The sequence below is a fragment of the Anolis carolinensis genome, chromosome 6 (genome assembly GCF_035594765.1).
Source record: "Anolis carolinensis isolate JA03-04 chromosome 6, rAnoCar3.1.pri, whole genome shotgun sequence".
Lineage (NCBI taxonomy): Eukaryota > Metazoa > Chordata > Lepidosauria > Squamata > Dactyloidae > Anolis > Anolis carolinensis.
Genome location: NC_085846.1, coordinates 4,987,680 through 5,015,677, shown reverse-complemented (window position 1 = coordinate 5,015,677; position 27,998 = coordinate 4,987,680). Strand labels below are relative to the sequence as shown.

The 27,998-nt window shown below is 42.8% G+C and overlaps 1 protein-coding gene across 2 annotated transcripts in view; it reads left to right on the top strand.

Moving 5' to 3' along the window:
- The window catches only part of slc2a4 (solute carrier family 2 member 4), a 76,690-nt gene extending 50,554 nt beyond the window's left edge, over positions 1-26,136 (top strand). For both annotated transcript variants that reach the window (XM_062984009.1, XM_062984008.1), the window contains exons 5-11: positions 3,001-3,116; positions 4,326-4,488; positions 9,370-9,557; positions 9,722-9,826; positions 15,733-15,834; positions 15,956-16,159; positions 21,524-26,136. In XM_062984009.1, the coding sequence (XP_062840079.1) occupies positions 3,001-3,116; positions 4,326-4,488; positions 9,370-9,557; positions 9,722-9,826; positions 15,733-15,834; positions 15,956-16,159; positions 21,524-21,727 (1,082 nt within the window). In that variant the 3' untranslated portion in view covers positions 21,728-26,136. The remainder of the gene's footprint in view (positions 1-3,000; positions 3,117-4,325; positions 4,489-9,369; positions 9,558-9,721; positions 9,827-15,732; positions 15,835-15,955; positions 16,160-21,523) is intronic.
- Positions 26,137-27,998: the final 1,862 nt, after the last annotated feature.

Below are 27,998 nucleotides of genomic sequence, written 5' to 3'. Positions count from 1 at the left end.
TAGCCTTGAAACATGACAATTTAGATATTATTATTATTATTTACACAACGACATAGTCTGACACAGCAAACAAGATAGATATGCTGGATTTCGTATCACAAGTCGAACACTTCCCAAGCGTTTAGGACTCTGTGATGTATTTTCGGATGATGGTTATTATTATTATTATTATTATTATTATTATTATTATTATTATTATTATTATATCAATGCACCCTATGATGATTTTGGATTCACCCTATGAAATGCTCTTCCCTTATATTGGTGGTATTATTATTATTATTACTTTAATGCACCTAATAAAATGTTCTTCCTTTATGATGATGATGACGACGATAATGATGATGATTATTATTTTAGATGCATCCTGTGAAATACTCTTCCCTTATGCTGCTGCTGTAGCTATTATTATTATCATTATTATTATTATTACTATTATTATTATTATGTCAATGCACCCTATAATGATTTTAGATTCACCCTATGAAATACTCTTCCCTTATATTCATATACTATAATACCTATTTCATAGGGTGCATTAAAATAGTAATAATAATAATAATAAATTTTATTATGATATTATTGTTATTTTAATGCACCCTATGAAATACCTTCCTTTATGACGAAGACTATTATATTATTTTTATTATTATTTTAGAGGCACCCTATGAAATAGTCTTCCCTTATATTGGTATTATTATTATTATTATTATTATTATTATTATTATTATTTTAATGGACCCTATGAAATACTCTTCCTTTATGATGATGATGATGATGACGAAAATGATGATTATACTATAATTATAATTATTTTTGATGCATCCTATGAAATACTCTTCTCTTACGCTGCTATTATTAATATTTCAATTTCAATAAAATAATATTTTATTATTTTAATACAGTAGAGTCTCACTTATCCAACGTAAACGGGCCGGCAGAATGTTGGATAAGCGAATATGTTGGATAATAAGGAGGGATTAAGGAAAAGCCTATTAAACATCAAATTAGGTTATGATTTTACAAATTAAGCACCAAAACATCATGTTAGACAACAAATTTGGCAGAAAAAGTAGTTCAATACGCAGTAATACTATGTAGTAATTACTGTATTTATGAATTTAGCACCAAAATATTATGATATATTGAAAACATTGACTATAAAAATGCATTGGATAATCCAGAACGTTGGATAAGTGAGACTCTACTGTAATAAAAGAGGATGAAATATTTGTCTCTTATTATTATTTTATTTTATTATGACACATAATGCTATTATTATTTCAATTTCAATAAAATAATATTTTATTATTTTAATAATAAAAGAGGATGAAATATTTGTCTCTTATTATTATTTTATTTTATTATGACACATAGTATTATTGTTGTTGTTATCATTATTATTTCAGTGTACCCTATGATAATTTTAAATTCACCCTATGGAATATTCCCTTATGCTGGTATTATTGTTGTTGTTGTTGTTGTTATTATTATTTTAATGTGAGCCGCAGTGGTGCAAAGGGTTAAACCCTTGTGCCGGCTGAACTTCTGACCTGAAGGTTGCCAGTTCAATTTCGTGAGATGGGGTGAGTTCCTGTCTGCCAGCCCTATATATCATCATCATCATCATCATCATCATCATCATCATCATCATCATCATCATCATCATCAGGGTTTTGAGCATCCTTTTAATACATCCAACCCTTTCAATCCTGCCCTTAGTTTTTACTCTGTTTTCCTTTTTAAGCGAATATTCTGCCGTGTTTTCCTCCTTCTCTGCTCCCAGTTTGAAGGGCGGTTTTGTCTTCTCCTCCCTGTGGCTTTTATCTTTATTGTTTTAACCAGGTGGCCAATGTGAGACGCCTGCAATAAAACCATAAATTAATTTTATAGAAGTGTTCTGTTGGCAAAGCCTTGGGAACTCAGTTCCTGGAGACACATTGGAGGAAACAGGGGAACCAGACCAGGGAGGTTTAATTGGATTTTCAGAGCACAGTTCTGTTTTTACAATGGGACAGGATGATTAATGACTTTATTACAAGATTCATAACTGGGAGATGTGACCTGGCAAGATCTGTGTCATCACACCGGCTTTTGGGGGGGGGGGGGACGCTGGGCATTGCAGTCCATAAAAGGGATTGTAACACGTTTCTGTGTTACCATGCTGGCTGGGGGATGATGGGCATTGCAGTCCATAAAAAGGGATTGTAACACGGTTTCTGTGTTACCATGCTGGCTGGGGATGATGGGCACTGCAGTCCATTAAAAAGGGACCTTGCTAAGGTCTGTGTCAATACACTGGTTGGGGATAATGGGCATTGTAATCCATGATAGGTCTTGACCAATGGCTAGGGATGCTGACATTGCATAAAATTGACTTTGCCAAGGTCACTGCATTGGTTGGGGAATAATGGGCATTGTAATACATGAAAGGTCTTGCATGAGTGGCTGGGAATGCTGGACATTGCAGTCCATTAAAAAGAGACCTTGCTAAGTGAGTCAATACACTGGTTGGGGGATAATGAGCATTGCAATCCAGAAAAGGTATTTGTGCCTGTGACAGGGATGCTGGGCATTGCAGTCCATTAAAAAGAGATCTTGCTAAGTGAGTCAATTCACTGGTTGGGGGATAATGGGCACTGTAATCCATGAAAGGCCTTGCACTAGTGGCTGGGGATGCTGGGCATTGCAGTCCATTAAAGGGACCTTGCCAAGGTTTGTGTCAAGACCTTGTAAAATACACTGGTTGGGGGATAATGGGCACTGTAATCCATGAAAGGCCTTGCACTAGTGGCTGGGGATGCTGGGTACTGCAGTCCATCAAAAGGGACCTTGCTAAGGTTTGTGCTGTGGAATAATGGGCATTATAATCCATGAAAGGGCTTTGGGGGTGCTGGGCATTGCAGTCCACAGAAAGGACTTTTCTGCATATCATCCTGCTGGCTGGGGGATGCTGGGCGTTGCATTTTTATCTTAATATTCCTCCTTTTTCTGTGGCAGGTTTTGCCTCCGGTCTGGTGCCCATGTACGTGGGGGAGATTGCTCCCACCAACCTCCGGGGGGCGCTGGGCACACTGAATCAGCTGGCCATCGTCATTGGCATCCTCGTCGCTCAGGTCAGGACGCTGGGTGTTGCAATCCCCATTTTAATTCCTTTTATTCTGGGAATAAAAGGAATTTCCTTCAGCTTGCTGTGTGTTTGCATGTGGCCATGATGGGTGAGGATTCTGGGCACTGCAATCCATAAAAGAAGCCCTGCCAAAGTCTGGCTGGGGGATGATGGCTGTTACGATCCATAAAAAGGACGCTGGTATGGTCTGCGTGTCATGCAATATATATAATGCATTATTTTGCATTATATATATTATATTATATTGTATTGTATTATTATTGTGATGAGACCCAAATCTAAACCCTTGTGTGTGTTGTATACATGCTTTCATGTCATTATTTTGCATTCTATATATTATATTATATTATAATTGTGATGGGACCCAAATCTAAACCCTTGTGTGTGTTGTATACATGCTTTCATGTCATTATTTTGCATTATATTATATTATATTATATTATATTATATTATATTATTATTGTGATGGGACCCAAATCTAAACCCTTGTGTGTGTTGTATACATGCTTTCATGTCATTATTTTGCATTCTATATATTATATTATTATTGCGATGGGACCCAAATCTAAACCCTTGTGTGTGTTGTATACATGCTTTCATGTCATTACTTTGCATTATATTATATTATATTATATTATATTATATTATATTATATTATTATTGTGATGGGACCCAAATCTAAACCCTTGTGTGTGTTGTATACATGCTTTCATGTCATTGTTTTGCATTATATATATTATATTATATTATACTAGCTTTGCCCGGCCACTTGTTGCTGTGGCTTATGGGAATCCTTTGTTGGCCAGGTGGAATAGCAGTGAATAGCCTTGCAGTCTCAAAGCCTGGCCGTTTTCTGGAGTAGCTGGAGCTTTTTGTTGTATGAACGTAGAGGCATGGATGAGGGGTTGTGCTGCCAAGTTTATTGTTTCTGGGCTGTGTAGTTTTGTTGTTTTGTCCTAGGCCGAAATTTCATTACCCTTTTATATATATAGATTATTATTGTGATGGGACCCAAATCTAAACCCTTGTGTGTGTTGTATACATGCTTTCATGTCATTATTTTGCATTATTTTGCACATGAAAACCACGCTTGTGGACCCTCCGACATGAGGACGATTTTGGGGGTTCCAGGTGAGGGATGTTTCACCTGGATCGGAATGGATGGGTCTTATGTCCGTCGGGTCTCCTTCTGCAGGTCTTTGGGCTGGAGAGCCTCCTGGGGACCCCCACCCTGTGGCCCCTGCTGATGGGCCTGAGCGTGGTCCCGTCCGCCCTGCAGCTCCTGCTCTTCCCCTTCTGCCCGGAGAGCCCCCGATACCTCTACATCATCCGCAACAAGGAGTCCAAGGCCAAAGAAAGTAAGCCCTCCTTCTACCTTCCTTCCATCCCGCTGCCTCGTTCCTCCTCTCCGTGCTTCTCTCATGCCTTTTTCCAACTTTTTTAGGTTTATCCGCTCCGGGCTTTAGTCTGAACTTTCAAGGAAAAAACTCTTCAGTGCCCACTTTGGGAGGGATTTTGCCGCTGAACTATAGGCTGCAGCGTTAAAGTTCGCACTGAAAACCGGAGCGGGTTGCCACCCCTGATAACATGGGAGCCAATGCCAGCTTTCGCTTTTTTCTTCTGCTTCCCTCTTTATTTCTACTCCGTTCTCCACCGCTTTTTGCCCTCACTTAGATGAAGGTTTAGGGCAGGGGTCCCCAAACTATGGCCCGTGGGCCACATGCGGCCCATCGAAGCCATTTATCCGTCCCCCACAACACACAGGCAAAAGGGGGTTGGGCTAAATGGCCCAAGAGGTCTCTTCCAACCCTTATTATTATTATTATTATTATTATTATTATTATTATTATTATTATTATTGCTCAGTGGCCAACTACAACCCAGCCCTCCAAATGTCGGAGGGACAGTGAACTGGCCCCCTGTTTAAAAAGTTTGGGGACCCCTGGTTTAGGACATGCATACCCCTAAGGATCCAACCACTTCTACTGTATTGATCAGGTCTTCCACATTTGTTAAGATTAGATCAAGAGTTGCTGATCCCCTTGTTGCCTCTTCTACCTTCTGGACCATAAAATTGTCTGCAAGGCAAGTGAGGAATTTGTTGGACTTTGTGCTCTTGGCCGAGTTTGTTTTCCAGCAGATATCAGGATAGTTGAAGTCGCCCATGACTACTACATCTCTTCTTTGTGCCTGTTTGGTCAGCTGCTGACAGAAGGCTTCATCAAGTTCTATATCCTGTTTCGGAGGTCTGTAGTAGACACCCACGACGAGATCTTTTTGAGTTCCCTTGATTCTTATCCAGATGCTTTCAAGCTGGTTTCCCGGATTACAGTCTTGCATTTCTTCTGCAATGTAACTGTTTTTGACATATAAAGCTACTCCCCCTCCTCTCCCCTTTGTTCTATTTCTGTGAAAGAGGTTATAGCCCTCAATGGCTACATTCCAGTGATGGGAGTCATCCCACCAGGTTTCAGTGATGCCTGTGACATCGTATGTGTGGTGCTGTGCTAAAAGTTGGAGTTTGTCTTGCTTATTTCCCATGCTCTGAGCATTAGTGTAAAGACATGTAAGCCCCTGTGACCTTCCCCCGGGCTGTTTATTTTGGCTTATTGTGCTCTCTGTACTTGGTCCTTGCTGTGTTTGTGCAGCCCTCCGTTTAGCCTTTTGGTGATTCCTTGTGGTCGTGGGTAATATAGTATTTGCCAGGCTGTTGTTCCCTTCCCCCAGTGGATCTAGTTTAAAGTGCGCCTCATGAGGTTTGTGAGTCTATGTGCAAAAAAACACAGCATACAATAAAACACATAGTGGCCACACAAAATGAGGTAATAATACAAGTGTCACCACTATGGATAAAAAGGGGCCGGGCATATAAAAAGATGCAACTGTCTTTCGGGTTGCTTAGGTAAACAACGAGCTGGGGCTATTTAATGGCTATTCAATGGTCGGGCACTCAATCCAACCTGGGCTTTGAACTTCGAACTCATGACCTCTCGGTCAGTAGTGATTTATTGCAGCTGGCTACTAACCAGCTGCACCACAGCCTGGCCATTTTGGGCCGCATCCAAAGGAGTCTAGTGTCTAGGTCAAGGGAAGTCCTGGTGCCTCTCTATTCTGCTTGGTTAGACCACACATGGTATACTGTGTCCAGTTCTGGACCCCACAGCTCAAAAGTGATAATGACTCTAAGCTGGAAGGTGTCCAGAGGAGGGCAACTGAAAGGATCAAAGGTCTATTTATTTATTTATTTATTTATTTCCATCATTTATATGCCGCCCTTCTCACCCGAAGGGACTCAGGGCGGCTCACAATACAGTAGAAAAATAAAACATAGCAATATAAAACAATCAATTTAAAACAATCCCATAAATACATTTAAAACAGTATAATAAAATACTTAATCCATTCGTCCACATAAACCTTGCACGTAAACCTTAGTCCGGACCGAGTTAAAGCCATCATAATTCATTCATTAAACGCTTGTTCGCAAAGCCAGGTCTTTACCTTTTTTCTGAAACTCAGAAGGGATGGAGCCTGCCGGATGTCACTGGGGAGGGAGTTCCACAGCCGAGGAGCCACCACCGAGAAGGAAGGCCCTGTCCCTCGTTCCCACCAGCCGCACTTGTGAGGCAGGTGGGACCGAGAGCAGGGCCTCCCCAGACGATCTTAAAGTTCTCATGGGCTCATAGGAGGAGATACGTTCGGATAGGTAAGTTGGACCGGAACCGTTTAGGGCTTTGTAGGCCAAAACCAGCACTTTGAATTGGGCTCGGTAGCATATTGGCAGCCAGTGGAGCTGACGCAACAGAGGAGTGGTGTGCTCCCTGTACGCCGCTCCAGTTATAAGCCTGGCTGCCGCTCGTTGTACTAATTGAAGCTTCCGGGCCATCTTCAAAGGCAGCCCCACGTAGAGCGCGTTGCAGTAGTCCAAATGAGCTGTAACTAGAGCGTGGACCACCGTGGCCAAGTCAGACCTCCCAAGGAACGGGCGCAGCTGGTGCACAAGGCGGAGTTGTGCAAAGGCTCCCCTGGCCACCGCCGAGACCTGGGGTTCCAGGCTCAGCGATGAGTCCAGGAGAAGAACCCCCAGACTGCGAACCTGTGTCTTCAGGGGGAGTGCGACCCCATCCAACACAGGCTGTAACCCTATTCCCTGTTCAGCCTTACGACTGACCAGGAGGACCTCTGTCTTGTCTGGATTCAGTTTCAATTTGTTGGCCCTCATCCAGTCCGACACAGCGGCCAGACACTGGTTCAGGACCTGAACAGCCTCCTTAGTGACAGGTGGGAAGGAGTGACAGAGCTGGACATCATCTGCGTACAGATGACACCTCACCCCGAAACTCCGGATGATCTCTCCCAACGGCTTCATGTATATGTTGAACAACATGGGGGACAGTACTGACCCCTGCGGGACCCCACAAGTCAATGGTTGTGGGGCCGAGCAGGTGTCCCCCAAGGACACCATCTGGGACCGACCCTCCAGGAAGGACCGGAGCCACTGCAGAACAGTACCCCCGAGACCCATCCCGGCAAGGCGCCCCAGAAGGATACCGTGATCGACGGTATCAAAGGCCGCTGAGAGGTCCAGCAGAACCAGCAGGGACACTCTACCCCTGTCCAGTTCCCGGCGTAGATCATTGACTAAGGCGACCAAGGCTGTCTCGGTACCATGTCCCGGCCTGAAGCCAGACTGCGCCGGATCCAGAAAATCAGTGTCAACCAAGAATGCCTGGAGTTGTGCGGCCACCACACGTTCCATGACCTTGCCCAAAAAGGGGAGATTGGAAATAGGCCGAAAGTTCTCTAATTGAATGGGGTCCAGTGATGGCTTCTTCAACAGCGGTTTGATCACAGCCAATTTGAGGCTCGCTGGAAAAATGCCTTCCCGAAGGGAGACATTCACCACCACCTTCACCCACTCGGCCAACCCCCCTCTGGCTTCCTTTATCAGCCAGGATGGGCAGGGGTCTCGGATGCATGTGGTCGCCCTCACCTCTCCAAGCACCTTGTCCACATCCTCAGGCTGAACCAATTGAAAAGAATCCATCAAAATAAGACAAGCATGGTCTAGAGACCATGAATCCCTATGAGGAGTGTCTTAAAGGGCTAGGTCTGTTTATCCTGCAGAAGAGAAGGCTGGGAGGAGACATGATCGCCATGTATATATATGTGTGTGTGAAAGGATGTCAGAATGAAGAAGGAGCAAGGTTGTAGGCTGGGCTGTGGCGCAGGCTGGTCAGCAGCCAGCTGCAACAAATCACTCTGACCAAGAGGTCATGAGTTCGAGGCCCGCCCATGCCTGCGTCTGTCTCTGTCTCTGTTCTATGTTAAGGCATTGAATGTTTGCCTTATATGTGCAATGTGATCCGCCCTGAGTCCCCTTCGGGGTGAGATAAAAGGGCGGAATATAAATACTGTAAATAAATAAATAAATAATTGTTTTTGGCTGCCCTGGAGACTATTTTTCATTTATTTATTTATTTACAGCATTTATATTCCGCCCTTTTATCTCACCCCGAAGGGGACTCAGGGCGGATTACATTGCACACATAAAGGCAAACATTCAATGCCATAACATAGAACAGAGACAGAGACACGGGCTGGCCTCGAACTCATGACCTCTTGGTCAGAGTGATTTGTTGCAGCTGGCTTGCTTTCCAGCCTGCGCCACAGACTAGGACTCAATGGAGCCATGGGTTCAAATAACAAGTAAAGAGACTTGACTTAACATTAGATAGAATGTCCCGACTGTAAGTAGAACTGTTCAGCAGTGGAACTCTCTGCCTTTGAGTGTGGTGGAAGCTCCTTCCTTAGAGGTTTTTAAACAGAGGCTTGGTGGCCATCTGTTGGGTGTGCTTTGATTGTGCTTTTCCAGCATGGCAGGGGTTGGACTAGATGGCCCATGTAGTGTCTTCCAATTCTGTGATTCTCAGTGTAGATGTGCCCATAGAAATGCCCAAGGAAGGATAGACCACAGAACCTTCACAGGGTTGTTGTTTGTTTTCCGGGCTCTATGGCCATGTTCCAGAACCCATGTTCCAACAACCCTGTGATTCTGGCCTTCGACAACACATAGAACCTTCACTGTTCACAAGTACATAACTCCTCTGTGGTCCTTCTCTCTTTCTGCTCAAGGTCTCAGGCACTTGACAGGGCATGTGAATGTGACCCCATGACTCAATCCTATGGAGTCTTGGGAGTTGTAGTTTTACCGTGGTCTGTCTTGGCTTCCTGTCCAGGTCTGAAGCGCCTGACGGGGCGCATGGACGTGACGGCCTCCCTGAACGAGATGAAGGAAGAGAAGCGCCGGATGGACCTGGAGCGCAAGGTCTCCATCCTGGAGCTCTTCCGCTCCCGCCTCTACCGACAGCCCCTCCTCATCGCCGTGGTCTTGCAGTTGTCCCAGCAGTTGTCCGGGATCAACGCGGTGAGGGATCGAGAAGGACGAGCAGGGAATGGGGGGGGGGGGGCATTTGGGGTCCCCGGGCATCAGGGCCCGGGCTACACTAGAGGCCCCCAAACTAGAAAAAGATTCCTTACACCGATATACTCTTTCTAAGCCTCTTTGGTGATGTTATTTCCCCTTTCTAGGTGTTCTATTACTCAACGGACATCTTCACAAAGGCCGGACTGGAGCAGCCCATCTATGCCACCATTGGAGCCGGAGCCGTCAACACCGTCTTCACAGTCATTTCGGTGAGGGTCTCCAATTGCATCAATAACTGTGCTGTTAAAGCAAGGTTTTCCTGGGAAAATATGACTTGTCGGGTATTTCTCCAAACTATATATTTTTTTTATTTTTTTAAATAATTTTTATTAAATTTTGAAAATAACAATAAAATCCACTTTAGTGGGTTAGAGAAAGTATGGGGGGGGGGGAAGGATGGGGGTTAGGGAGGGAGGTGGTAGAAAGTGAGGGGGGAAGGGGTAATAAGGGTAGGGGGGGTCGGGGTCCTTGTCGATTCTTGACTTCCATTCTTCTCTATAAAGTTGTAACCATTTGTATTATTTATGTTGTTGGTATCATTCATTTTTTTTGTGTTGACAGTTGACACTTCTCCTTCGTGTTAAGGGCTTTATAACAATATTCTAACTTTTTCTTTCTTCATCCAGTCCTTTACCGGTGTCCAATCTATTCTTTTTTTGGCTTATTTTGTGTTGTTGATAGCAGGAACGTTAGGTAGTCCATATCCATTATATCCCATATTCTTCTTATCCATTCTTCCACTTTTGGTATTCATTTCTGTTTCCATAATCTTGCAAGAACTAATCTGGCAGCTGTTGTTAAGTGTGTAAAGATTTTGTCTTCATTCTTTCCCCATTGGTTATTCGTCATGCCCAATCGAAAGAATTCTGGGAATAGTGGTATTTTTATCTTTAAATTTTTTTGACATTTGTCGTGGATTTCCCTCCAGTACAGTTTTACCTTCTCACAAGACCACCACATATGTAGATACGATCCTTCACCTCTTCCACATTTCCAGCATTTAATCTTCTTGCCTTTGGTAAATTTTGTTATCCTTTTTGGGGTCAGGTGCCACCTATAGAACATTTTCCACCAATTTTCTTTCAATTCATAGGCATATGCATAATGTAATTTTCCCCCATAAAAGTTCCCATTCCTCTAATAATATAGTTCTTCCTAGATCTCTTGCCCAATTTGTCATGCACTCTTTTATTTGTTCCTTCCCAGTGCTCCATTCCAACCTATATTTATTATGTCAGATTTAAAAGCATAAACAAAGTTAAAAACTTGGCATGATACTAAATGTCCTTTGACCAGAAGCTGGCCACTTGGATGCCTCTGGTGTTGCTATGAGAAGGTCCTCCCCTGTGCATGTGGCAGGGCTCAGGCTGCATCGTCGTCAGTGATCTATGGTTTGCTCTTCTCCACACTCACATGTTGTCGACTCCACTTTGTGGCCCCATTTCTTAAGACTGGCTCTGCATCTTGTGGTGCCAAAGCTCAGTTTGTTCAGCGTTTTCCAAGTTGCCCAGTCTTCTGTGTTCCGAGGAAGGAGTCTCTCGTTTGGTATCAGCCATGGCTTGAGGTTCCAGGTTTTAGCCTGCCACTTTTGGACTCTTGCTTGCTTAGGTGCTCCTGCGAGTATCTCTGTAGATACATAGAAAACTATTTCTTGATTTAAGACATTGGCATGCTGACTGATATCCAAACATGAAGAGCTGGAGATGTCACTGCCTTGGTCCTTTCATTATTGGCTGCTACTTCGTGGCGGATGTCAGGTGGTGCAATACCAACTAAATAGTATACTTTCTCCAGAATGTTGGGTGTAGACATGCTGTGATAATGCAGCATCATTAAGAGCCACATCCACTGTTTGAACGTGGTGAGATGTATTCCACACTGGGCATGTGTATTCAACAGCAGAGTAGCCAAGTGCAAGGGCAGATGTCTTCACTGCATCTGGTTGTGCCAATCAGTTTTCATATACAGTAGAGTCTCACTTATCCAACACTCGCTTATCCAACGTTCTGGATTATCCAACGCATTTTTGTAGTCAATGTTTTTAATACATTGTGATATTTTGGTGCTAAATTCGTAAATACAGTAATTACTACATAGCATTACTGTGTATTGAACTACTTTTTCTGTCAAATTTGTTGTATAACATGATGTTTTGGTGCTTAATTTGTAAAATCATAACCTAATTTGATGTTTAATAGGCTTATCCTTAATCCCTCCTTATTATCCAACATATTCAGTTATCCAACGTTCTGCTGGCCTGTTTGTGTTGGATAAGTGAGACTCTACTGTATTATTTCTAGCACCCACTTTTTTGCTTGATAGTCAAGCTGCCTCAACCTGAAGCAGAGTTTCTCATCTCAAACCTCCAAGCGGTATTAACGCAATGTTTTGTCGAAGGCTTTCATGACCAGAATCACTGGGTTGTTGTGGGTTTTCCGGGCTGTATGGCCATGTTCCAGAAGCATTCTCTCCTGACGTTTTGGCCACATCTATGGCAGGCATCCTCAGAGGTTGTGATGTGGTTGTTGTTGTTGTCGTTGTTGTTAAAGAAGGCATTCTGAGCTGGCAATAACTGTAATGCAGACCTTTTTGGGCCAAATTACAAAGAAGTTCCAGAACCTCACAACCTCTGTGGATGCCTGCCATAGATGTGGGCGAAACGTCAGGAGAGAATACTTCTGGAACATGGCCAGACAGCTGGAAAAACACACAACAATCCAGTATTAAAGCACTGTCTGAAGTATGTGAGCAATATTTGCAATAAACAGTAGATGCAAGAGCTTCTTTTCACAGGGAGGCTTTGTCTTTTGTTGCCGCTATTTACAGTATCCACAGCTCTCTCCATCCAGAATCCTCCGGTTCACTGTACATCATCACCACACCCGACACCAACCTATTCTGTTGGTGTTTTTATATATATATATATACACACACACACACACACACACACATATACACTTGCATGATGCAATGTTGCATTCATGCATTCATTATCTTATGCACCTGATACAAATCTAACTTCAGGGTTTAATCGCTGTAACTGTGACTCAGCTCTTGCAACACTTAAAGTAACCCAACATTTTATCTCCAAAATAGGTTACATTTTAAAACTCCAACATATCTTTGCCCAAGTTCAACCAGAGGGTTTCCATGGCTGAGCAGGGATACAAACCTGGGTCTCCAGAGACATAATGCAATTCTCATCCTGGATAAAAAGGCAGCCTTGCAAAGAATATTTGGATGGCTCCTCAGATCCCATGGGTGAATCTACACTGTTGGATTAATCCAGTTTGATGGCACTCTAACTACCATGTCTCACGGCTAATAATGGGATGCTGCATTTTGTAGTTCTTTTTTTTAATTTTTTAATTTTTTATTAATGCTTACGACATACAATTAAAATAGAAAACATATTAGACATAAAGTAAGAAGGGGGGGAAAGAAAATAGGATTCAAAAATGATAATAAAGTTCCAAACAGACACAACCAAACAATACAGAGAAGCAAAAACAAAAAGACGAAAAAGGAACAATAAAAAAACAAAAAACAAAAACAACAACAACAAAGCATAAAAAAGGAAAATTAAAATTGACTTCCATCTTTGCACAGTGTCTTATACATCAACAATTTCTCATAGTTATATTTTTTTCCCTTCAACCATCTCTATCTGGTGTCTCTATGTTATATATTTCCTTTTATTATATGCTCAATTGTTTTGTAAATCTGTTCTTCTATTATTTTTTATATGATCACCTTATATTCCTCTTCCTTCAAATAATTTTATATAATCATTTTGTAGTTCTTTTTGCCAGGGAAAAAGATCCTTTGTGTGGCTGACCAGACCGCATGGGTGCATCTACATTGTGGGATTACTCCAGTTTGACACTACTTTAATTATTATTTACTATTATTTTATTTATTAGCAACATTTATGTCCCACCCTTCTCACCCCAAAGGGGACTCAGGGCGGCTTACAAGTTATATTTACATACAATATATTATATTATTAACATAGCACAATAAAAGCATCATATATTATTATATTGTACTATAATAGTATATTGTAATATTATTAGTAATATTACATGTAATATAAATATCCAATTATAATAGTGTATTATTATATTGTATTACATCATAATATTATTATCAATATTATATACTAATATTATGATATACTAATAATATAATATATTGTATGTGTAATATATTTTATTATTAGTATATCATAATATTAGTATATCATAATCTATATACAGTAGAGTCTCACTTATCCAAGACTCGTTTATCCAACGTTCTGGATTACCCAAGGCATTTTTGTAATCAATGTTTTCAATATATCATGATATTTTGGTGCTAAATTCGTAAATACAGTAATTACAACATTACATTACTGCATATAGAACTACTTTTTCTGTCAAATTTGTTGTGTAACATGATGTTTTGGTGCTTAATTTGTAATATCATAACCTAATTTGATGTTTAATAGGCTTTTCCTTAATCCCTCCTTATTATCCAAGATATTTGCATATCCAAGGTTCTTCCTGCCTGTTTAGCTTGGATAAGTGAGACTCTACTGTATATAAAAATGTAATGTACGTTTGTAGGACTGAGTAAACAACAAAACCACTGAACCCAATCACACCATATTTGGCCAGAAAAGACATAGTCATCCCATCTATGTCTCTCAAACAAAAAAACCTGGAAAATAAAGTCTAAATTAGAGAACGAGGAAGAGACGTTTTCAACCCTGGTTGCTGGTCAGAAGGGTAGGCCCTGCCCCCTTTAGGCCCCGCCCACTTTGTCTCCTAGCAACCACCTCGGCCACAGTGGCACCGGGTACAGCCAGGGTTCAGGCTTTTGAGGCTGCAAGGCTATTCACTGCTATTCCACCTGGCCAACAAAGCATTCCCATAAGCCACAGCAACACGTGGCTGGGCACAGCTAGTATATTATATTACTAGCTGTGCCCGGCCACGCGTTGCTGTGGCAAAGTGGTGGTGGTATTGGTTAAAAGTTGTGGAATTTTTATTTGACGTTATTTGTATTTTTTAATTAATTTTATTGTAACATCTTTTTTATTTATTATATTTTATTATTTTGTTGTATTATTTTTAGTTATTTTGTTATTATAGTATTTTATTGTATTAATTTTTTTAGTGTTTTTTATTGTATTATTTGTATTTATTTTATTTTTTATTCTTTTATTAACACTGGGCTGAGTGGGTTGCTAGGAGACCAAGTGGGCAGAGCTTAGAGCCTTCTAAGTGGCAGCAATTGAATCAAAACAATTATTTCTCTCCCTCTAATTAGGACTTTTATATTATATTACTAGCTGTGCCCGGCCACGCGTTGCTGTGGCGAAGTATGGTGGTATGGGAAATAAAGTATTGAGGAATTGGTGGAAGTTAAGGTAAAGGGTAAAGGTTTTCCCCTGACATTAAGTCCAGTTGTGTCCGACTGCACACTGAAGTGGATTATATGGCAGTGTGGAGTCAAGATAATCCAGTTCAAAGCAGATAATATAAGATTATAAATGGGTTATATAGCTGTGTGGAAGGGCCTTGAGTCTACACTGCCATATAATCCAGTTAAAATCAGATAATCTGTATTTTATAGGCAGTGTGGAAGAGGCCTAAGTGAGGCCTAACTCTGCCTGTCCCCTGGGTGAGTGGGTAGCAGCAATTGGATAAAAACAATTATTCCTCTCCCTCTAATTAGGACTTTATTTTTCTTTGCTTTTTGTTGTATCAACCTAGAGGTGTGGATGATGGGTTGTGTTGTCAAATTTCGAGGTCAAATTTCCCAGCCTGTAGTTTTGTTGTTTTGTGGGTCGCCATGATGCCATCACTCTTTTATATATATATAGATTGGTATATCATAATATTAGTATATCATAATATATCATAATAATTACCACATGTGCTGTATTTTGCACCAGCAGTCTGCCAAAGAGTGTGACTCCCAGGTTCCCATAGCTTTAACCATGGCAGTTAAAGGGGTGCCAAAGTGGATTAATTCTGTAATGTGGATGCATCCCATCACAGATCCAGGTTTGTCAGCCTTCTCTTTAGTGTCTTTCTGCATTACGAATATAATCTTTCCTCGTCCGCAGGTGTTCATGGTGGAGTGGGCCGGGCGGCGGACCTTGCACTTGCTGGGCCTCTTTGGCATGAGCATATGCGCCATCCTCATGATGATCTCTCTCCTCTTGCTGGTAAGATGATGGAATGGGAAGGGACCCCCAGGGGCCATCCAGTCCAACCTCCTTCTCACAGCCAATACACTGTTGGCTCATGTCCAGCCCTCCATCCCCGTCTCTTTCTCTCCGGCCACAGGAGCGCGTGCCCACCATCGGCTACCTGAGCATGGTGGCCATCTTTGGCTTCGTGGCCTTCTTTGAGATCGGGCCGGGCCCCATCCCGTGGTTCATCGTGTCCGAGCTCTTCAGCCAAGGCCCGCGCCCGGCGGCTGTGGCCGTGGCCGGCTTCGCCAACTGGACCTGCAACTTCATCATCGGCATGAGCTTCCCCTCCATCGCGGTGAGTTTTTCGGGTGCATCCACATTACAGGAGGAATGCAGTTTGGAACCACTTGAATCACCATGATTCGATGTTATAGGACCCTGGGAGGCAGGCCGGGGCCAACTTGGGCCCTCCAGGTGTTTTGGACTTCAACTCCCACAATTCCTAGCAGCCACCGGCTGCTAGGAATTGTGGGAGTTGAAGTCCAAAACACCTGGAGGGCCCAAGTTGGCCCATGCCTGAAATGAAGTCTTTTGCTGGGTTTTATGAGCAAGATTTGTTCAGAGGGGTTTCTCCATGCCTTCCTCTGAGGCTGAGAGAGTGTGACCTGCTCAAGTGTTTCATGGGCAAGGCAGGATTCAAACTCAGCACTGAGACCCTGATGCTGATGTACATACATGGTTTTGGCAATGCATTTAAATGTTTCTGTTGGTTAAACACTCTAATATACGTGTGAGTGTATCTGTGTATCTGTCTGTCCGTCCATCCATCCATCCATACATCTGACTCTGTAGCTACCTACCTATCTATCCATCCGTCCATTTGTCTGTCCATCCATGCCTGCATCCATCTATCCATCCATCAGCTCCTGTATCTAATGATCTGTCTGTCTGTCTGTCCATCTGTCCGTCCATGCAGCCATCCATGTGCCCTTGTATCTGTCTGTCTGTCTGTCTGTCTGTCCGTCTGTCCGTCCATCCCTTCTATCCATCCATCCATCCATCTGCATTTGTATCTGTCCATCTGTCTGTCCATCCATCCGTCCATCCCTTCTATCCATCCATCTGCCCCTGTATCTACTGATCTGTCTGTCTGTTTGTCTGTCTGTCCGTCCATGCAGCCATCCATGTGCCCTTGTATCTGTCTGTCTGTCTGTCTGTCTGTCTGTCCGTCCATCCCTTCTATCCATCCATCCATCCATCCATCTGCATTTGTATCTGTCCATCTGTCTGTCCATCCATCCGTCCATCCCTTCTATCCATCCATCTGCCCCTGTATCTACTGATCTGTCTGTCTGTCTGTTTGTCTGTCTGTCCGTCCATGCAGCCATCCATGTGCCCTTGTATCTATCTGTCTGTCTGTCTGTCCGTCTGTCCGTCCATCCCTTCTATCCATCCATCCATCTGCTCCTGTATCTACTTATCTATCCATCCATCCATCTGTCCATCCATGCATCCATCCATCTCCCCCTGTACCTATCTATTTATCTATCTATCTGTCCATCTGTCCGTCCATCCACCCATCCCTTTTATCCATCCATCCATCCATCCATCTGCATTTGTATCCGTCTGTTTGTCCATCCATCCATCTGTCCCTTCTATCCATCCATCTCTTTGCCCCTGTATTTACCTATCTATTTATCCGTCCATCCTTCCATCCTTCCATCCTTCCATCTATCCATGCATCCATCTGCATTTGTATCTACCTATCTATTTATCCGTCCATCCTTCCTTCCATCCATCCATCCATCTGCATTTGTATCTACCTATCTATCTGTCCGTCCGTCCATCCCTTCAATCCATCCATCCATCTGCCTCTGTATCTACCTAGCTATCTATCTGTCCATCCATCCATCCGTCTGCCTATCTGTCTATCCATCCATCAAAATACCTATCAATCTGTCTACCTATCTTACATCTGTCAACCCATCCACCCATCCATCTGTCCATCCGTCCATCCATCTATCCATTCGTACGTCTGTCCATCCATCTACATACCAATCAGTCTACCTATGTGTCTGCTTGTCCATTTGTCCGTACGTCTATTCACCCATCCATCCATCCATCCCATCTATATCTATCTGTCTATTTACTTCTATATGTATTTGTACGTATATATTGCATTTTCTCGAGTCCAATGCACCATCGAATCTAATGCACACCTCAATTTTCAAAACCCTGAAACCAAAAAAAAAAAAAGAAAGTATTTGCTGTTGAATGTATTGTGCAGCGGCAAAAAGTGTGCTCTTTGTACCGTGGCCAAAAAAGGTGTGACTTGCAGTGGCTTAGAATTCCTTTAAAAACAAAAGTATTCGAACACCAGATCTTCCAGCAACGGGATGGAAACCCTTGGGCTGCATCTATGCTGTCGAATGACTCCCCTTTAACGCTGGCTCAATGTTATGAGATCATGAGCCAAGGAAAGGCGAGCATTAGCTTTGAGTCAACATGGTATTAAAAGTGATTGACAAGGAGTAGCATTTAAATGGATTGGCCAAACCTTTCACCTCTCGCCTGCCTCAGTTGCACAGAGGTTGCAGCAGCTCTTTCCCAACGCAATCCACTGCAGAGATGGTGCAATACCATTCCCATTTACCCACTGGGGATACTGGGAGATGTCTCTTAAGATATTAGGAAAGCCGAACTTAGCGATGTTGCTTTTTCGGACGACGGTTTCGGACAGCTTGACGATTTTGCCTAAGTTGGAAATGACTTGCAAGCTTTTCACTGAGTGCAGAACTCAACAGAATAGCGCTTCTGGAATCTGTGCAAAAGAGCAACCCGGGTCAAAAGTCGGTGAGTCACCGGCAAGCAAAGCAGGGCGAGGCTGAGACAGAACAGAGCCGCCAGTCAAGCATGAGTCTGCATTCTGGAAGGGGCCGGTTGCGCACGGATAGATCATGCGCACACGCACCTCTGTACATGTTTCTTGTGCACACACAATAGACTCTCAGTTAACCCATGGCACTCATATAAAAAGCCCACTTGCCTAGTTTCCAACAAATCTCACAACCTCTGAGGATGCCTGCCATAGATGTGGGCGAAACGTCAGGAGAGAATGCTTCTGGAACATGGCCATACAGCCTGGAAAACATACAACAACACTGTGATCCCGGCCATGAAAGCCTTCGACAACACATTGTACCAAACTTGACACACAGGTTCGATGTGGTCCCCTTTACGCCCTCCTGTGGTTTAAAGGAACAATGGACATGGGATGATGGGAATTACAGTACCTTCATCTGAGTCACCTCCCACAGACCACTGTGATGCCCAGGAATGGCGAAACTGTACCAAACTTTGCACACAGATGCTATGCGGCCCACTTTATGCCCTGGTGTAGTGTGTGTGTGTGTGGGGGGTGGTGGGGGGGGTGGACCAGGGATGATGGGATTTGCAGTACCTTCACTCACTTCCCAAGACCACTGCGACCCCCACCAATGACTGATCAAGACAACTCAGAAAACAGGGGAATTCCAGTCAGGAAACAATCAGGGCCAGCTAACACCACCCCAACGAAGGATTCCCCCCAGGCAGGAATCAGCCAGGCCTTGAAGCTGCCAGGCCATTCAATGCTAATCAAGGTGGCCAGTTTCAACAGAAAGGAGGAAACCATGAAAATGGACAAAATCTGGCTGCCAGTATTTTAAAAACTCTAGAATCAGGGCAGTAAATAAAGAACAACACTCAGAAAAACAGGGGAATTCCAGCCAGGAAACAATCAAGGCCAGTTAACACTCCCCCAACAAAGGATCCCCTCAGACAGGAATCAGCCAGGCCTTGAAGCTGCAAGGCTATTCAATGCTAATCAAGGTGATTAATTGCAACATTCACATTTTCCTCCAGCAGACAAGAGTTCTCGCACTATTGACCTTCCACAGATATATAAACCCCACTTGCCTAGTTTCCAACAGACCTCACAACCTCTGAGGATGCCTGCCACAGATGTGGGTGAAATATCAGGAGAGAATGCTTCTGGAATGGTTGTCAGTGTGGTCCAGCATTTTTGTATTCCCAAACCTTTACCTTTACTCTCTCTCTCTATATATATATATATATATTTCCTTATTTTTATTTCTATTTTTATTTATTTCTCTTTTTTTGTCCTTGGTTTGTTTCTTTTTGTTTTTTGTTTTGCTTTTTTAGTGGTTTAATTCACTGTAGAGAGCACGAAGTCTGTGCCTGTTATTGTTCTTATATGTATTCTTTATACAGTAGAGTCTCACTTATCCAACACTCGCTTATCCAATGTTCTGGATTATCCAACGCATTTTTGTAGTCAATGTTTTCAATACATCGGGATATTTTGGTGCGAAATTTGTAAATACAGTCATTACTACATAGCATTACTGCGTATTGAACTACTTTTTCTGCCAAATTTGTTGGATAACATGATGTTTTGGTGCTTAATTTGTAAAATCATAACCTAATTTGATGTTTAATAGGCTTTTCCTTAATCCCTCCTTATTATCCAACATATTCGCTTATCCAACATTCTGCTGGCCTGTTTATGTTGGATAAGTGAGACTCTACTGTATTTTCAATTTTGTACGTGTGTCACTTTCCTGGAAAATCACTAATATAAAAATTAAAAAGAAAGAAGGAAAAGAAAGAAAATGTGTTCATCGTTGCCAGAAATGTATCCAATGGTTTGGTGACAATGTGGAAAAGTGAATAGTGGTAGTTAAGGGATGATTTCTGCGTTTGATTTATTTTTTTAATAGTTTTTATTAGGTTTTCAACTAAAACTTACAGCATAAAGCGTACCTAAATTTTTCCTACTTGACAGATGCAACTGTCTTTCGGGGCTGCTAGGTCAACAGCAAGCCGGGGCTATTTTTTTTTTTTAAATTATTTATTTATTTATTTATGGTTGGAGGCTTAACCCGACCCGGGCTTTGAACTCATGACCTCTCGGTCAGTAGTGATTTATAGCAGCTGGTTACTAGCCAGCTGCGCCACAGCCCGGCCCCAACAACTTAACTCGGGAATTTCTTTCTTTTTCCAATATTTAGCATCTATTATTCTTGCTGCCGTAGTGAGATTTCAATTATTTCAATTATCTGCGTTGGATTTATTAAAATATTCCCATCCAAACCCAATATAAAAATTAAAAAGAAAGAAAGAAAAGAAAGAAAATGTGTTCATCGTTGCCAGAAATGTATCCAATGGTCTGGTGACGATGTGGAGAAGTGAATAGTGGTAGTTAAAGGATGATTTCAGTGTTTGATTTATTAAAATATTCCCATCCAAACCCAATATAAAAATTAAAAAGAAAGAAAGAAAAGAAAGAAAATGTGTTCATCGTTGCCAGAAATGTATCCAATGGTCTGGTGACGATGTGGAGAAGTGAATAGTGGTAGTTAAAGGATGATTTCGGTGTTTGATTTATTAAAATATTCTCATCCAAACCCAATATAAAAATTAAAAAGAAAGAAAGAAAAGAAAGAAAATGTGTTCATCGTTGCCAGAAATGTATCCAATGGTCTGGTGACGATGTGGAGAAGTGAATAGTGGTAGTTAAAGGATGATTTCGGCGTTTGATTTATTAAAATATTCTCATCCAAACCCAAGCAACGAAGGCGGAGGCATTACTTTTCATTCAACAAAGAATGTGTCTTTTGGGCTGCTTGTCACCACGATGTCTGTCTTTGGTTTGCAGGACGCCTGCGGCCCGTACGTCTTCCTGCTCTTTGCGCTGCTCCTCTGGGCCTTTGCCATCTTCACCTACCTGAAGGTCCCGGAGACGAGGGGACGCACCTTTGACGACATCGCGGCCACTTTCCGCCGGACACCCTCCCTGCTGGACCGCGAGGTCAAGCCCTACACGGAACTGGACGAGCTCAGCCCGGACAACCACGAGTGAAGGGGCAGCAGCTCCCTTGGGGGGGAAAGGTGGACGATGGGACGTGCCCGAGGCCAGCAGGGAACAGAGCCGGGGAGCCTGGGCTGCGCAGTCGGGGAGGCCGGTTCTGCCGAAGCACTTTATCTCCAGACCGAGCGTTGTCCAGCGTGTGTTCGGTCGAACCGATTTTTTTTTTCCTTTAGGTCAGTTTTAGTCGGGATGTATTTTTTTTGGATTTTTTTTAACAAACAAAAAGGGAAATATTTTATTTAATTTTCAATTCTAATGTTATTTTTATTGGCAAGACAGGTCTAGAGAGAGATGTAGGGTGTGTCTATATCTCGCAGTGTGACACCGCTTGAACTGGCAGGACTCAATGCTATGGAATCTCGGGAGATGTAGTTTAACGAGGGCAGCATCTACACTGGGGAATTAAATGCAGTTTTGACTCCACTTTAACTGCTATGGAATCCTGGGATGTGTAGTTTTACAAGGGCAGCATCTACATTGTGAAATTAAATGTGGCCTTAACTGCTATGGAATCCTGGGAGATGTAGTTTTACAAGGGCAGCATCTACATTGTGAAATTAAATGTGGCCTTAACTGCTATGGAATCCTGGGATGTGTAGTTTTACAAGGGCAGCATCTACATTGTGAAATTAAATGTGGCCTTAACTGCTATGGAATCCTGGGATGTGTAGTTTTACGAGGGCAGCATCTACATTGTGAAATTAAATGTGGCCTTAACTGCTATGGAATCCTGGGAGATGTAGTTTTACAAGGGCTAGATCTACACTGTGGAATTAAATGCAGTTTTGACACTGTTTTAACTGCTATGGAATCCCAGGAAATGTAGTTTTACGAGGGCAGCATCTACACTGTGGAATTAAATGTGGCCTTAACTGCTGTGGAATCCTGGGAGATGTAGTTTTACAAGGGCAGCATCTACACTGTGGAATTAAATGGGGCCTTAAGTGCTATGGAATCCCGGAACATGTAGTTTTACAAGGTCTGTACAACGTGAAATTAAATGCAGTTTTGACACCGCTTTAACTGCTATGGAATCCTGGGAGATGTAGTTTTACAAGGGCTACATTTACACTGTGGAATTAAATGTGGCTTTAACAGCTATAGAATCCCAGGAGATGTAGTTTTACAAGTCTTGTACGACATGAAATTAAATGCAGTTTTGATACCGCTTTAACTGCTATGGAATCCCAGGAGATGTAGTTTTATGAGGGCAGCATCTATACTGTGGAATTAAATGTGGCTTTAACTCCTATGAAATCCTGGGAGATGTAGTTTTACAAGGCCTAGATCTACACTGTGGAATTAAATGTGGCTTTAACGGCTATGGAATCCTGGGAGATGTAGTTTTACAAGGGCTGCATCTACACTGTGGAATTAAATGTGGCTTTAACGGCTATGGAATCCTGGGAGATGTAGTTTTACAAGGGCTGCATCTACACTGTGGAATTAAATGCAGTTTTGACACCGTTTTATCTGCAATGGAATCCCGGGAGATGTAGTTTTATGAGGTTGGCATCTGCACTATAGAATTAAATGCAGTTTTGACTCCACTTTAACTGCTATGGAATCCTGCGATGTGTAGTTTTACGAGGGCAGCATCTATACTGTGGAATTAAATGCAGTTTTGACTCCACTTTAACTGCTATGGAATCCTGGGAGATGTAGTTTTACAAGGGCTACATTTACACTGTGGAATTAAATGTAGCTTTAACTGCTATAGAATCCCAGGAGATGTAGTTTTACAAGGCCTGTACAACATGAAATTAAATGCAGTTTTGACACCTCTTTAACTGTTATAGAATCCTGGGAGAAGTAGTTTTACAAGGGCTGCGCTTACACTGTGGAATTAAATGAGGCTTTAACTCCTATGTAATCCCGGGAGATGTAGTTTTACAAGGCCTAGATCTACACTGTGGAATTAAATGTGGCTTTAACGGCTATAGAATCCCAGGAGATGTAGTTTTACATGGGCTGTACAACGTGAAATTAAATGCAGTTTTGACACCGCTTTAACTACTATGGAAACCCGGGAGAAGTAGTTTTACAAGGGCTGCACTTACACTGTGGAATTAAATGAGACTTTAACTCCTGTGTAGTCCTGGGAGGTACAGTTTTACAAAGGCTGCATCGACACTGTGGAATTAAATGCAGTTTTAACACCACTTAAATTGCTATGGCATCCCGGAAGATGTAGTATTCCATGGGCTGCATCTACACTGTGGAACTGAATGCAGTTTGACACCACTTGAGCTTCCATGTCTCAATGTTGTCGAATCCTGGGAGTTATCGTTCACACCATTTTCGCAGCAAAAGGCTGGAGGACTTGGAAAACTACAACTGCCAGGGTTCCACCACATTGAGCTTTTTTGGATGGCAATTCCCAGCATCCATGCACGGAGCATGGAGCATAAAGTGGGAACTGCATTGGATGGCAATTCCTAGCATCCACGACTGGAGCATAAAGTATAATTTATTATTTGCCACTAATTTCCGCTTGGATAACGATTCTCATCATCCACAGTCATGTAATATAATTTGGCATTCGTACTCTTTTGGATTACAATTCCCAGCATCAATGGATAGAGTATGGCAGGCCTGGGCGAACTTCGGCCCTCCAGGAGTTTTGGACTGCAACTCCCACAATTCCTAACAGCCGGTAGGCTGTTAGGAATTGTGGGAGTTGCAGTCCAAAACTCCTGGAGGGCCGAAGTTCGCCCAGGCCCGTAGTATAGAATATATAATTCCATACTCCAAGCTTTTTGTCTTCCAAATGCAAACCAAAGGTTATTGGATATGACTTTTATGTCTGTTGTTTCCATTGATTTTGGGGATTCTGGGAGTTGTAGTAAGCCCTGAAAATAACTGTTGACTCTAAGATACAGATTTATTGCTGCCTATTTAAGGATCAGAAGGGATTCAATTTTTGTTTTTTTTAACTTTTCCTTTGCTTTGATCTCATTGTGTGGCACATGGGCTTTGTAGTGGCGGAAATGGGGATGCTTTCTAATTCGTTTACTGAAAAACACGAGCTCATGGGTGAGAAATAACTGGGGTTGGAGTGCATTTCCCACCATTAACTATGCTGTCTGGGGCTGATGGGATTTGTAGTCACACCACATCAGGAAGCCCAGTTCTCCCAGCGGCTAAGACGTCTTAGCCAAGGAGGAAAAATCCTTGCAAATTCCTCTTCCTTTCCATTTATTTTCCAAGATCCTTTGTGCCGCAGGTTCAGCCGATTCAGACTACATATTCCATCATCCCCATACATTTTGATAAGGACTGTGTCCATTCAATTCAATGGTGAGTGACTCCCAGGAGGGGCATCTATAATGTCGAATCAGTGCGGTTTGGCCCCACTTGAACTGTTGTGGCTCAGTGCTGTGGAATGATGGGAGTTGTAGTCCTATCTATGCCAAAGAGTCATGGTGCCTTCCTTCAACGTTTCTTAGGATGACATTTTTCCAAACATTACTCAAGGGCTGGCCGTTGTATGCCTTTCCACACATTGGGCTGCAACTCCCATTATCCCCCGAGAGGTGAGGAGTGATGGGAGTTGCAGTCCAACTTGAAATCCTGTTATAAAGCAGGAGCTAAATTTCTCAAGATGACACTTTTCCAAGCATCACTCAAGGACTGGCCGTTGTGTGCCTTTCCATACATTGGGCCACAGCTCCCATCATCCCCCAAGAGGTGAGGAGTGATGGGAGTTGCAGTCCAACCTGAGATAAAGCGGGAGCTAGATTTCTCAGGATGACACTTATCCAAGCATCACTCAAGGGCTGGCTGTTGTGTGCCTTTTCACACATTGGGCTGCAACTCCCATCATCCCCAGAGAGTTGAGGAGTGATGGGAGTTGTAGTCCAACCTGAGATCCTGTTATAAAGCAGGAGCAAGATTTCTCAGGATGACACTTTTCCAAGCATCACTCAAGGGCTGGCCGTTGCTTCCCTTTCCACACATTTGGCCGCAACTCCCATCATCCCCGAGGTGAGGAGTGATGGGAGTTGCAGTCCAACTTGAGATCCTGTTATAAAGCCGGAACTAGATTTTTTTCTCTACAGATTGCATACTTACTGATTTTGGGCCGCAACTCCCATCATCCTCCGAGAGGTGAGGAGTGATGGGAGTTGCAGTCCAACCTGAGATCCTGTTATAAAGCTGGAGCTAGTTTTTCAATCTTGCCGATTGAAAATAGTAACCCAAAGATTGCAAGGAGAAACTTTACATTGTATGGTTCAAGAGTATGGGAAAACTACAAGGGACTTATAGGTTTTCTGGTCAATTTTAAGCGGGGGGGGGGGGAGATCATGTCTTAAGACTCTATGTGTGTGTGTGTGCATGTTGATTTGTTTTGTATATCAGGAAACAAAATATTTGTATATAAAGCTACTTATACAGCGGTTCTTCGCCTTGTGTACATTCTATCCAGTGTCACGGCTGAAACTATAAATCACTTTTTTTAAAAATCTGATAGTTTATTAGGTTTATAGAACAGGCACGGGCCAACTTGGTCCCTGTAGGTGTTTTGGATTGCAACTCCCATCATTCCTAACAGCCTCAGGCCCCTTCCTTTTGCCCCTCCGCCGCTTAAGCGGCGGAGGGGCAAAAGGAAAGGGCCTGAGGCTGTTAGGAATGATGGGAGTTGCAGTCCAAAACACCTGCAGGGCCAAAGTTAGCCCATGCCTGCTATAGAAGAGCTTCCTGGCCCTGAACTTTCCTACAACCAAGTCTTCCAACCATTTGCACCCAAGTAGAGTCTCCTTCTCTGGGGCTGGATGGCCATCTGTTGGGAGGGCTTGGATGGTGTCTTCCCGCCTGGCAGGAATGGTGTTGGACAGGGTGGCTTTTGGAGTCTCTTCCAACTAATATAATAATAATAATATACTTTATATTCTGCTCTATCTCCCCGAAGGGACTCAGGTGGGTGGCCATATTTATTATTATTATTATTATTATTATTTTCTGCTCTATCTCCCTGAGGGGACTTGGGTGGATGGCCATCTGTTGGGAGGGCTTGGATGGCTTCTTCCCACCTGGCAGGAATGGTGTTGGACTGGGTGGCTCTTGGGGTCTCCTCCAACTAACATAATAATAATAATAATAATAATAATAATAATAATAATAATAATAATAATAATAATATACTTTATTTATATTCTGCTCTATCTCCCTGAGGGGACTCGGGTGGATGGCCATCTTATTATTATTATTATTATTATTATTATTATTATTATTATCATCATCATCATTATTATATTCTGTATTTCCCTGAGGGGACTCAGGTGGATGGCCACCTGTTGGGAGGGCTTGGATGGCTTCTTCCCGCCTGGCAGGAATGGCATTGGACTGGGTGGCTCTTGGGGTCTCTTCCAACTAATAATAATAATAATAATAATAATAATAATAAATATACTTTATTTATATTCTGCTCTATCTCCCTGAAGGGACTCGGGTGGATGGCCTTCTGTTGGGAGGGCTTGGATGGTGTCTTCCCGCCTGGCAGGAATGGTGTTGGAATGGGTGGCTCTTGGGGTCTCTTCCAACTAATATAATAATAATAATAATAATAATAATAATAATAATAATCTTTATTTATATTCTGCTCTATCTCCCTGAGGGGACTTGAGTGGATGGCCATCTGTTGGGAAGGCTTGGATGGTTTCTTCCTGCCTGGCAGGAACGGGGTTGGACCGGGTTGCCCTTGGGATCTCTTCCAACTAAAATAATAATAATAAACTCAGCTGGCATTTGGAAACAATAGACATTGACAAAATTATTATCTGCCAACTGCAAAAGGCCACCCTACTGGGATCTTCTTGCCTGGCAGGAATGGGGTTGGACCGGGTTGCCCTTGGGGTCTCTTCCAACTAACATAATAATAATATACTTTATTTATATTCCGCTCACACATACGGCAAGCATTCAATGCCCTTATACAATTAACAAGGACAGACAATACACAAACAGAGGTAAAGGCTTTCCCCATCTTATTTCCGGCATCTTGGACTCCGGTCATGGGGAAGGATGCTGTCGCTCCATCTTCCATGCCAAGGAGCTTTTGTCATCCTTGGACGTCCTTAAGGGCGCCTTGTATTGCCTGCCCGCTAATAGCAGTACCTATTTACCTACTCGCATTTCTGCAAAGTGGGCAGATGAGCTGGGGATGACGATGGAAAAAAACCTCCAGAGAAGGAGACTCCATAGCAGACATGGTCAAACTTGGGTTTCCCGTCCAGGTGTTTTGGACTGCAACTCCCAGCAT